General features: G+C 41.1%; 1 protein-coding gene and 1 long non-coding RNA gene across 2 annotated transcripts in view; one reads left to right on the forward strand and one right to left on the reverse strand.

The window, feature by feature from the left end:
• SLC17A6 (solute carrier family 17 member 6) overlaps positions 1-4,127 on the reverse strand; it is a 33,750-nt gene extending 29,623 nt beyond the window's left edge. Inside the window, exons 1-2 of the mRNA XM_035329090.1 lie at positions 3,361-4,127; positions 186-438 (exon numbers count right to left, since the gene is read on the reverse strand). Of these exons, the coding sequence (XP_035184981.1) occupies positions 186-438; positions 3,361-3,446 (339 nt within the window). The 5' untranslated portion in view covers positions 3,447-4,127. The remainder of the gene's footprint in view (positions 1-185; positions 439-3,360) is intronic.
• LOC118168589 overlaps positions 1-13,398 on the forward strand; it is a 202,658-nt gene that overhangs the window by 128,124 nt on the left and 61,136 nt on the right. The window lies entirely within an intron of this gene.

The raw sequence follows: 13,398 nt of genomic DNA on the forward strand, positions 1-13,398 counted from the left end.
CCCCGCCGCAGACAGCCAGGGACGCGCTCCCGCTGAGCGCCTACGGGGAGCACCGCGGGGCCGGGCCCGAGGCGGGGGAAGCGCCCCGAGAGCAGCGGAGCCCGTCTCGGCTGTGCTCGAGTGCCTGACCTGGGGCTGGGAATTGTACCGAGAGGCCAGAGGAGTTACGAGGGAAGGGTTCCCACCTCTTTAATAATTTTTCCTCCTCGGTGTATGGTGCTGTTATTGACCATGTCCACGATGGCCACTCCCAAGTTACATCGGATCCCGAAGGAAATGCAGAATCCCAGTCCACTCATGATGGCAATGATGTACCTCCGGGGCAGCCCGAAGCAGGTACAGTCGCAGAGCGGGGCTTTCTTCTCGGGAATTTCCATGGGCTTCCCATCTTCCGTCAGCTCGATGGTGTCCCCGGGCTTCTGCCTCTTCTCTAGGACTCTGCCCGACACAAGAAGGGAAAGTCAAGCCCCGGCGCCAGCCCTGCCGCCCTGTCTGAATGCACGGCTACCACGGGCAGCCGGAGGCTTAAGTTCACCGTTCCCCCCGCCCCTTTGGCTGGCTTTGGCTCGATTTGAGTGTTTACTCCTTGTTTTCCGTTCACCTTCAGCCGTTCTTCGGCTGTGACCTGTGGGAGTCACGATTAGTCATCCCCAGCTCCCCGCCGCCGCCCCGCCGCAGAAAGCCAGGGAGGAGCTCTAGCTGAGAATTGCTCATCTATCATCAAAGACTTCTGCTTAAATATGTAGGGCGCATTAAGAAGACATCATCTGTAACCACTGCAGAGGCGCCATGTTGGGTAGCCCAAGAGGCATAGGCAGGAAACTAAAGGAGTCTTCTGAAGAAGGTTTTATTCTCTCGTTGCTGTACTAGAAACACCAAGGGGAACAGGCTTGTTGTGCATTTTGCTTCTGGTCTCGGAACAAATGAAATAGTAACAGAAGGGGTAAGGGGGGGGCGATATTGCTACTTATTTTAGATTTGCAAAATGGCTGTCACATGCAGTGAAAGAAAACATGACTGTCTTGGGAGAACTGACATCTCCGGAGAAGTCTTTGCAAAAGATCGCATCTGCTCAGCGACACAATGCGGGCGTGGGATCGCTGGGCAGGTTTCACCTTTCCCGCTCAGCTCTCACCTCGACCTCATCGCTCCCGCTGCCTTGTTTTTACACGGAATCCTATCTCCGAGAAATCAGTGTGCAGGAATCTGAAGGGAACCGGTTATTTGCAGCCATTTCCGATCAACAGAAAAATGCTGATAAATAAATAAATAAATAAACCACCAACCCTGTAATTCACAAAAGGTGACTTAGAACATTTCATGTCTTCTTTGGTGGAAAAGCTTTAAAAACATCGTGTGGATAATACGAAAGATCGGGTTTATCAAGCAGGTGCCCCATGCTGTACCTCTTAATCTTCTTTTGCAGTCACCGAGATGTTTAAAGGACAGAAACTCTAACGGCTTCCATCCCAGCCCCATCCTCTTGAGGAACGAGTACGTGACCATTTCCTGACACTCGGCACTCTCCTGGCACTGCCTTAATCCCTCTTTAGGAGTGTTTTCTCACCTCAGAAGTTCTCCTCAGAGGAGCTTCTTTTTGAGGTTAACTCATCCGGATAATGGGGCAGCAAGAATTAGCAGAATCAAGCTCAAAAGGGTCTGTGTTTTGGAGCAAATGCGGAGATTTTCGCTAATGGTTACTCATTTGAAATCCTGACGATGTTTGTCTTTGCTGGAAGAATTATTTTCATGCTTTAAGACCGCATATTTTTTTACTGTCTTAAAGTTGTAAATGAAATGCAGCACAGTGTTTTTAAGTTAAAAAATTCGTTTGTGTGAATAAAGAATGATGTAGAAGTGTCTTCTCACCGAATGGACTTATCTGCGGCAAGACGCTAAGGTGTAAGGGACGTGAAAAATATTTTAATTTTTAGAATAGGAAAAAAATAGTTCAGTCCTGTGACTTGAAAAAAAATAGTAAATGGTGTATTTATTTATTAACGGGGGAGTTCAAACGGAATTTTGCCGCAAAATACAAATCCTTTCTCCATTATTCACTGTACGATATAAAAAACCGTACCCATGTTCGTTTCATTTACATTTTGTAGTCTTTTAGGGAAAAAAAAAAAAAAAAAAAAAAGGAGTTTGTTTCCTTAATTATATTTTTAAGCAGCTTCTCTGATTACCTGTTATTCCTTTTTATTTTTCTGATTACTGAAGATGGTTTGAATAGGATGATGAAATGTAGGGTTTTCACTATATTGTCGTTGTTGTTTTTAGTTGTTCTTTCGGCTTTTCAAAATTGTACCTTTCCTGCTAAAATGAAAATTTTAATTTTGTCTTATCACTTCGCTGATATTTCCCCTTCCCTGAAAATGGCAGCAGAAGTTGTGACTCATGCTGTGGACCAGCCTTGTGCTTGTGCCCAATACTGCCGCATAGGTATGGAAAAAAGACTTTTACGTGACCTACAATAGGCAGATAAATCCGCAGTTAGCTTTAATCTGTAATTCGGAAAAACTTCGGGCTAATTTCTGGCACAGAGGACGATCGAAAATACATTGGATTTTCACATGCTATTCTCAAACGTCCTGGAGGTCATTGAAGTCACTAGATTGGATGGGATACGAAGTGTCAACTTTAGCACATACCCCTTTTAGGGATGCGCGGATTTGTGTCTGTTTATCTGTGCATACAGAGCTTAAAGATGGTAGAAACGTGTACACACAGACACATACTGTTATGCCTATGAGTTTAGCAATATCAGTTGTGCAATACTTGTAAGAAAAGTGGATGCTTCTCAATGCAGGTGGATAAATAATTAAACACATCCATCTATATGTTTCAGCTTCAGAAGAAAAAAATCGTTCGGATATCAATTATTTATACATCTCCGTGTTTATCTTCCTCTGACGACAAATTACACAAGGGACAAGACTAATCGAAACTCAGAAAGATTATTATTATTATTTTTTAATGATTCGTAAGGGCAGCGATAAAGGTCCTGTGACTACATTGCAAAATTAACACAAAACAAAAATACAGGGAGCTGCTGTCTGCTGATTATGATTTGAAAATAGGGTCCTGTTTTTGTGCGAGAAAGATGGGGTAATCTTTGGCTACATATTTACTGACACCATCTACGAATCAGATAGACAAGTTGCGAGGGTGCCATATTGAGAAGCTTCAGCACTAGTTTCCAGGATCCAGATTATATCAGCGATATCTAAACAGCTCCCAGCCCCTCTGCCACTAACCTCCCCAAAGCATACCTATTCGTCCTCCTTCAGCAGCTGACGGTTAAGAAAAGGTTCCGATTATTTCTAGCAAATAGGCTCCTATAATAGATCTCAGTCTTACCTGTAGAGTTGACCAAGCGATTTTCCAGCAAAATTCTTCAATCCCTCTTTGCCAGGGGTCAAAATCCTTTGTTTTACCGACTCCATTCCTGCAGGGGTGCTCGCTGGATTCTGCTCTGCTCTGGATAGGGCACTGCTACGAGCAACGATGGTTCATATTGGTTTAATCTCGTAACTTTCCCCCCCTCATTAAATGGCTATCAGTGCACCTCCGGGTAAAGGGAGAGGGAGAGAAAGCGTGCGCGCGTGTGAGAGAGAAAGAGGGAGAGGGAGAGACGGCGTGCGGAGCCGGGGGGGGAGAGGGCGAGGGCGAGGGAGCGCGCGTGTGTGCGGCAGCGAGCGGCAGCCTGAGAGCGCCGCAGGCAGCCCCCGGCTCTCCCGACAGCGCGGAGTTGCGAGGCACGGTCAGAAAGTCTCCTCGGCCCCGCGGGCTTCAGAGGTGGCGGGCTCGCGGCGTGCCATGCCTGGCTGGGAGGGGACGGAGCCCCCCTCGCGGGAGCGTTTCCAAGAAATCTCCGTTTGGCGCTGGCGCTTTCCCCGGCTGTAGGGGGAGGGGTGCTGTTGGCCGCGGTAGGCAGGCAGCCCGAAATTCCCCGGGGCTGCAGCCGCCGGAGGGCGCGGAGCGCCGGCCTGAGCGCTGCTCCCGCCCCACCGCCCACCCGCGGGTCGCCCCCCGAGGCGGCGGCGGCGCCGAGCGGCACCCTCAGGGCGCTGCGCCCTGTCCGTCAGCACCGCGGACAGCGCCGTCAGCACCACGGACAGCGCCAAGCACCGCCACGGACAGCGCCGCGCCTACTCCGCGCCCCGGGGGCCCCCGGGCCGCGCCCCCGCCTCCGCCCGGCTCCCGAGCACGGGGCGGGGGCGGACGGGCCGGACGGGCCTCGTGGGGACTCCCCCTTGGCCCCGGGACTTGGGGCGAGACAGGGCGAGTATCGCTGCTCCGCTGGGCGCGGGAAGGACATGGCCTTCGTGCAGTCCGCCGCGCTTCTGGGGAGCAGGGCGTTAGCTGCAAGTAGTACTGCTCTTGCTATAAATGGGTAACGTCCATTTGGAAGGTGTATTTATCCCTATATCCGTATTCGCTTGCACAGCTTATTTTATATCACATTAGGCATTCCTTAGTGACCACTTTCTCTTAAGCACTTACTATTTTCATATCTTTTTTGTCCTCTGTGTTCCTGCCTTGGAATAGGCCAGTGCAACATCTAGACTTGATATGCGGTATTTTCAGCACTGATGTGAGCATGGCATATTCTGACAACAGAGTTCGTTTTCTTTCCAGAATCTAGCAGTGATTTTCTGACTTTAATCATTTTGCACTAGATTGTAGAAGCAAAGCATATTATTTCTTTCTATGTCATATCCATTACATTTCATGCTAATCTTAAGGTTTCTGCACATTTGTGAATTACAAAAGAAAAAAAAAAAAAAAAAAAAAAAAAAAAAAAAGAGTTTAACTTTTTTAAAAATTTTTTTTTCTAAAATTATTAAGCTCCTTCACTTGCTTAGTTGGTGACAAATTGTAAACAGCCTATTTTAAAAGTAAGTCTCCCCAAGGAAAATGCGTGTTGTAGCTGCAGTGTCCGAACAGCAACTGCTCTTTGGATTTATATAAATATTTTTTTCTAATGTTGCCCTCTGGTGGAGGGTTAATGAAATTTTACAGCAGCAAAGCACGTTTATACATAAAAGGCCAATTATTTTTATACTGAAATTTCCATAATGACTAATCTCTGTAGAATTTCAGTATTTCAGAGTTGTAAAAGAACCACAAAATAGTACAGTAGCAAATATATTAAAACTATATGTAATTGAAGCGCTGCTAATTAGCATCATAACATAGTGCTGGTTTCTACATCATGGTAGCTACTGAATGTGGTTTTCAGCACAGTTTTCCGCGTGGAATTGTTATTACCATTGCAGTGCTGAAAGGATTTTTTTCCAGTACATGCAAACCTAGACAGTTATATAAGCAAGTCTTCCCAGTGTTCTGTGGCTCCAGTGTGCCATTGCAGATGCTCAAAGGAAACCTGTGTACATAGTTTTTGTTTTGGTTTGGTTTGGTTTTGTTGTTTTTTTTTTTTTTGAGGGGCATCAGGAACAAGAAATAATTTAGTAGGGGTGAGATGGGTTTGGATTCCATAAAGCAAGCCTTTCAGAAAACTACTGAGCACTTTTATCAGTTGGAATTTGAGATTGTAAAGTCTGCAGAGCAAGGGTGTTTCATTTCTTTACACACTACATACAAAAAGGAGCTCTGGCACTCTTTTAGAAAGCTCAGCTCTGACATTGGTGCCATGGCTCAATGTAGCAGCAGTAATTACTATCAAAATAATAACATTTCATAAGTAAATGATGACTGATTTGGGAAAGAGAAATAATCTATCATACCAAATGCAAATGGATTTAAAGGCCAGATAAGACATGCCTGGGTATAGACGCTTAGCGGAGGAGAATGAGTCTTTAATTGCATGAAACATGCAGAATAGCAAATATCATTGGGATAGTAAAATACTATAGTGAGTAGGCTGCTGCTGTAGCCATTTGAAACAGAAATTTTACTACTATTACATACTATATCCAGATATTACTGACTCACATCGTGATCGAAGTCAGCTGTTCTGGTTTCCGATGAAGAACTAATAAGAACAGTAGAAAGTGAATGTCAGTAGCATTGTAAAAGATGTCCAGACATGTCAACTTTTTAATCATTATTTACTAGGTATTTAATTTTGGCAGAGTAAGCTATTTCTAGAAGAAACAACACATAACAATATATGTTATCAATATTGTTAGCAATAATTATTTCTGTAATGAATACCTATCGCATACACGCTCCTCTCACAAAAGGCCTAATTCAAACTCAATTGAAATCATTGTGAGTTCTTTCCACTGGCAACAGAAGCAGGTAAAATGGAAGAAAATTCATCATGCAGAAAATTCTAGTCTGGCTGTCACTGCTAAATGGTCACCTATTGCCCAGAAGCAAAGAAATTCAGTCAAAAGGCACTAAGACTGTGGGATATAATATGATATAATATGATATAATATAATATAATATATAAAATAAATCTTATCTAATATAAAGTAGATCCAGCAGAATGCTGCAGATGCCTGCAGTTTTTCACATGGGGCAGAAAGCTGATTGTTTAATCTTGAAATCTTGTAATTAGTTAAAATTCTCTTTGTCTGACAAGATTTTATTTTGCTTTTGCTTGTCTGAAGGCTAAAGGACTGAGTCCTTACCTGTCCTTTTGTTTCTAGAAATAGTCCCTTTATACAGGTTTCTGACTGGGCTATTTCAACAAATTAAGCAAAAGAGATGAAAAATTACAACTGTGGTTGTTCACTCAGTTTTTTTTATATTACACCATATCTTATCTCATTTTTTTCTATAATAACCCTCTGAATAGGTTCTAAATATAGTGTAATTCTTTTATAAGACTACAAAATCTACACAGCAATACACATTTGTCTTCCCTAAGATTTAGTTTTGCTGAAGCAAACTACACCCAAAGCTAAAATTTTCATCAGTTACACATTGCAGTAATTTAAAAATACAATTTTCAATTCCATTTTTGACTTTACCTTTGCTGCTGATACACTACAGTGTGGATTTGCTCTTTCCTAGGCATCAGGCACACAGAGGTTCCAAATGAATATGTATTTTGTGATCCATTTTTTTAAATAATCATATGCTCATCACTTTAAACTCTTATGATCACACACATTCAAGCTAGGAGATTTTGTCTTCCCTATCTACTATAAGGTGACATAGTACTGTTCTTATTGATATAGTCTCGACTTTGGAAATAAATTATGATTGAGAAATCTTAGTTATGCCATTAAATGTATGTCTGTAATGATGAGTCACCTGGGACTGAGGTAGTATAAACATGCCTCAAAAGTCATGATTTAACTCGTGTTCCTATTTATGGCAGTTGTCCATCGAATATGATGGAATTTCAGATAAATTTGTTACTTTCTTTTGGACCATGGAACATCGAACTGCAAAAGCCCAAAGCAATGCCAAAATAACGATCTTACTTGTCAGGCCACAAGGAACCGCTTTTTTTTTTTTTAATAAACCCTTTTTTTCCATAAACTATGTATTGAAAATAAATATTCAGTCAAGATAATCATTGTTTTAGGCATATAAAATATTGGTGTTAACTCTAAGGTCAATACCTACATTTCACGTAATCCAGGCTGTGTTCGGCTCGTGTGAAACAAGGGCAGGTTTCATTGTCATGTTGAGGCTGTTTCTTCAGCCCTCTAGTGGTAAAAGCCTCTAAAGCACTACAAGTGCAGTGAATTTCATTTTCTAATTCTGGGTTTCACTAATAATACTGTATTTCTAATAACACGGGGTTTCACTGAAAACAAAACAAAACAAAACAAAAACCACTAGGTGATATTAAGTTCTCATATATTCCATGGTAGGAAATTTTCTGGTTACTTTACATCAGGATTTAGTTATTTCCTCTCTTCTCCCATTCCTGTTTAAAACCCCATTTGTTTTCTAATACAGCAACTAGATTTAAAATAAAACATCTAATAAGCATTCATCTGATAGTAAATCCACTTTAAATTGCCAAAGCAATGGTATTGGTATTATTTTTTAATGTTTATTTATTTATTTATTTATGGTATGTCTGTGGAGAAATGTGACAGTGTAGGATATAATTAAACTTAAAAGTAGATGTAGATGCTTATCTTTTTCCCAGATATTACAGGAACATCTGTTCCTTTGAATTCCTGTACTGCTCCATGAGTTAAATGCAAAGGATCCCTAAGGACATCAAGCCATCTGTCATGTTACGCAGACAAAAAGGCACCTACCTTGGGGGGTGAAACGGAGTAACAATTCTCTCAGTACTCAGGAAAGCTATGCAACACTTGGTGAGTGGGATGCAATTACCCACAATGAAACCAAGCCAAGCATTGAAGCATATTATCCTATCTGTTATTAATATAATGCTTAATGATCTTTTATATCATTAACCTATCATTATTTTATTGTTCCGTCATGTCCACCATTGGACTGTTTAACAGCATGGGCAAGGCTTTTACACAGGAGTTATAGTCAGGTTTTCACTATTTTAAAACCTTGGGGCAAACGTACAAACTGCAGAATGGATTGTGGGGCCTTTTATTGCTAGGACTAGAAAATCAGAACCACCTTTTCTAAGGCTGCAGCAGTCCTCTCTTTTCTGTTGACATGTCTCTTACATTATTTTAAAATGTATGAAGGGAAGTTTGGGGAGGAATTGCCATTGATGCAGATCACAGGGTATACAAATGTGATCAGGGCTTAAATCTGTTATAGACAGTCATTCAATAGGCTAACCATTTAAAGAGATACCACAAGTAACTTCACATACATCATTTGATCAGGAAACTATTCCTGGTGGGAGAACAAACAAACAGACAAACAAAACAGCTCTTAATAGATATTTGAAAAAGAGTTGTGTTTAGTATAACTGGGAACTGACATCTGAGTTTGTGGGCCCACTCATGGACTACAGTGCCGGGTCTGGAACTGATCTCACTGCCTGAATTTGCCACTCTGTTTTTCCATGCCTCAATTTCTTGCATGTGAAGGACAGTGAACAATCCTTCTTTGTGACAAACATTGATTTATCCATATGTATATGAATGTATATGAAAACCAATGTATATGAAATGCTGCATGAGAAAAATGTATGGAATGCAAAGTACGTTACGTGTACGTTACATGTAAAGGTGTTTCTCCACGGAGAAACTCATATGTAAAACTGTAATTAGTAAACTACATCCACAAAGCATAATTTGCTGGTGATACAGACAGGCAACACATTTCATCATCACCACTAGGCTCTGCCAGAACAGGTTCCAGTAATCTAAGGACACTTGTGTATTTTCAGCTGCTATGTCATCGCTCTTCTACGTAGGAGGATATTGAAACAGTTTGTATAACTGTAGCAATAATAATAATAATAAGGAGGAAGCATATCTTTTTAGTTGATATTTGGGGTCACTGGAGTCTTGTGGAAAGGTATCAGTGATTCTCTTGCCTTCTCAGGAACCAGGTTTTTCACAGAGAGAGACTTCCCTTCATCCTGTATTTCCTTCTTGTTTCATTTCTCGACAAGCTGACAACCATCACATGAATTCAAGACTGTATCTGATCATATTTCATCTCCTCAGTTTCCGTGGGATCAGTCTAGTATAGTCATCTCCAATCTGGATCCAAAATAGGAAAATAAGGAATCTGATGGGGTTCTTATGTTCTACATTCACATCAGCATCAAATCACACTAATCCAAGATAGCAATGCCAGCATGTCCTCAAATAAATAGTATTTTAATAAAAGGACTCTCATCATTTTATTTATAATATAAAATCAAATATGAACATTAGAGTGAATGTATCTGACTTTCTGAGGCACCATTTACCTGTCTTCAGCAATCCTAGCTTTCTCCTACCCCCTCCTCACAGCAGGACCTATTCAGGACATATGTAAACTCCAGTCCTCGTTCCCTGATGCTTTCCTATCAGCATCTTAGTTCGTGTCATGTCATTGGCTTGCCTTTTTCCTCTCCTTTATTGTGTTTCATATATTTTATTTTCTATACAAAAATGCTTTTGGCAAACTATTTTTTTCTGGAACTTGTAGGGAACTCTTAACTCTGGGCCTCCAATGTTTCTGGCCAATTTGACTGAAATAGGTTCAAAGTGTTGACAAAGGGAAGCTGACATAATGAATTGTGCAAGTCTCATTTTATTAGAAAGCTAAACTGAAACAACCCACTCTTGATGTTGTTGCTTTTGTTGATCTCAGATCTCATTGAGAGTGCAAGGTGTCCTTGATAATACTTTTGAGAAACAGATGTTTGGCTTTGTAAAAATCACAAAGATCTCACCTGTTTTTATAAAATAAACGTTTTAAAAGATAAATACTGGATACCTGCTTAGGACAATATGCCCATGTATCTGAAGGCATAAAAGTCCAAATGTTCTTCTTCTTACCACAAGATATAAAGGAAAACCAAAGATTGTAAAAACTGTTGAGGTAATGTGAGCACAGAGAGGCTATTCCTGTTGCTGTGTTGAGTACCTAAGATGTTCCTCCTCCCTCCAAAACATTAGAGCAGTACATAATTCAAGATGACAGGAAAACCTCTGCTTTATTTTAAGGTACTGCTAATGAGCTCAATGGTGATTACACTGTGTTCCACGGGATGCGGGGAAGATCAGGGTATCACATAGCTATCTTTATGCTAAAGCACTCTACCAATCCATTTCAAAACATCTGTGATCTCTAAATGTAACTAAAATATCAAATTCTCAATTCAGATCTCTTTTCTAAATGTCAGAGGGAACACCTTCAAGTTTAGACTTCATATGCATTTCATTTCATTTTATAATCTGTCATTTCAGTGTAAATATTTCATATCTATTTTTTTCTTATTGTTTGTTATAAATAAATCACCACACATCTGATAGATTAACTACTTGATGCCACTGGAGGAAGCTGTGGCTCCAAGTGTGCTGCATAATGCCATGGGGTGATACTAGCTTTGACAGCTATATTACAGTGGCATAGCTCTGGCAGGAGTAGGCTCTACAGGTGCAAGTTGAAATGAGCGTTGTGCTTCTGGACCCTTATTTTACATCTTACTTTATATATATATATATAAACCTTCTGCCCTTAGCAGGCCCAAGATTTGCTTATCTGTCTCTTAAGTTGGCATTTTCATTCTGAAAGCCAGATTGCGCTTCTCTGCCATTTGGTTTTCAGTCCAGCAGTCCTCACCTGAGCAGCTGACACACATGGGCCCATCACCATGGACTTTTGCTGCATCACAACTGATTATTATGACTCATGCTCTGTAGCTGAGGAGCTTTCTAGCTACTCCTGTGACAAAGACTTTCTGGCTGCTTCCCTTATTTACCGTCCAATGGGCAGTTTTTACATGACCTATTTTCTCACAGCTGGAGAAGTGATCGGTTCTACCATTAATGCTGCCTCTCATGCTATGGTGTATGAGCTATGAATCCTACTGTGTTTGTCAAAGCCAATACTGGAGTGTGGATAGAAAGATCTTATGAGACAGTGCTAGCTATTTTGTTTTAGTGATACAGAAACTTCTCAATACATTAGAAAATAACAATTTAAAGGAGAAAGGACAAATGTCAAAGTCTCTGCTTGGGCTATATTTCTCTGTAAGTCAGCAGGAGGCATGTCTCTGTGGAGTGTCAAGAAGGGAATTCAGGATTTGGCTTTCTGCATGGAACTAACTTTAAAGTGCACGTTGCATTTTACCAGCAGGTTATCATTAGCTAACAACCCCCCCAGACACTTTCACATCCTCTACAGTCTCCTTGCAGAAGTGATGCTTGTTCCTCAAAAGTCCTCTCACCATTTGGTTGTTCTAAAGCCCTGCCGAGGAATGTGTATTTCTTAGATACTAAACCTGCTTTACTAATGAAAAAAGCGCATGACACTACCGCCAAGCAAAGATCAAGACTGAGTTGTGTATAAATATGAAAGAATATGAGCACAGTTCTTTTGCTGTTTGCCAGATGTCCTGAGATCACACCCTGGGGGATGCAGCTAGGTAATTAATTTCTGCAACATATAACTTGTTAAATTTAGCTGTTTGTTTTCATGTTCTCTCTCACTTAATATTTTCCTTCAGTTCCAAACTGTAATTCTTGCTTTATATATAAACTCCAATAAAATAGCCAGGGCTATTTCCAGAAAAAAAAGAATCTGAATTCTCTCACGCTGATCTGAATCATGGCATATGTTTTCTAAGCAGATGAAGTTCCCTTTATCTTGATAGATTTCTAACTCTTTTGGTAAGGAAGGTGCAAGTTGTGCAGAACTGGAGACTCTATCTGTTATGCCTGTCTTTCTGTAGATACAAATGAAAGGGACTGGACAGTCAGCAGTACCATGCTCAGGATAAGGCTTCTCCCACCCCATCTCCCCACCATCTTCAGGTCCAATGCAAAAAGTCACCTTTAGGACTAGATCTCAACCCGGTTTTGTGTACCTTCAGTCTTAAGCTTCTCTATTGCAGATTCATCTTCCCAAACTGGAATCAGGAGTATCATTTAGAATAGTTAATGATTTCCTTCGTGTAGAATGCTGGTGTTTTAATTTTAGTTTGGTTTTGTTTTGTTTTATGCATTTATTTATTTTGGAGTGATGTATACATCCAGTCAAAGTTGGTCTGAGACTGCCAGTTCATTCACACCTATATGTTGGTAGGTATTCCTCTCTTTTTCAGTGTTTTCTGCTTTTTGAAGAGCTGAACGCATCAGAATCATTGCAGTGTCTATCTTTTGTGGCCTGTGGAATGACAGGGTTCATGGTTTTTGGACTTTCTATTAGGAATAATAATATAATAATCAAAGCTCTAAAATAACTACAGATCCCCAAACTGAATGGCTGGAAAATGAATAGTCTCTAAAAATCCATTCTATCGGTCACATCTTTTCCTCTTCCACATTCCCATTTGCTGTGAGGCCCCATGGCTCATGGAAACACCTTTCCCTGGAGGTGCTTATCTTTAATAAAAATCTCCACTGAATCCGTGAGTTCAATGAGTCTCATATTACTGCGTCACTCTCGGCCAATCAAGCTGGTCTGCTCGCACAAATTTTCTTGGCAAGCTGCCACCTTCTTTCCATTTATGACAAGCATATTAATCACCCTCTGAATGGTGCGTGCTTCATCATCAGTGCACATCATAAATCACTGAGAGGTACTTTTGCATCTGGTTAACATTACACCTAAGGGCTTCACGCAGCACTTTGCTGTCCCAGTCTACATGGGCATCTTTCCTTCACTCATGTCTTGTACCTTGACTAGTGTTTTCCAAAAGGCTTCATAAATCGATTGCTTGTCTTTCAAAAGCTGCACTATACTCTGCAGCACTTTTAATAGACTTCAAAATGATCCTCATTAAACTGACTTCACTAAAAGGTTGGGTGACCTGTTATACAGCCTGAAGGAAAAGGGAAAATATGACCAGCGAGGGAAAGA

The sequence above is a fragment of the Oxyura jamaicensis genome, chromosome 5, assembly GCF_011077185.1.
Source record: "Oxyura jamaicensis isolate SHBP4307 breed ruddy duck chromosome 5, BPBGC_Ojam_1.0, whole genome shotgun sequence".
Classification (NCBI taxonomy): domain Eukaryota; kingdom Metazoa; phylum Chordata; class Aves; order Anseriformes; family Anatidae; genus Oxyura; species Oxyura jamaicensis.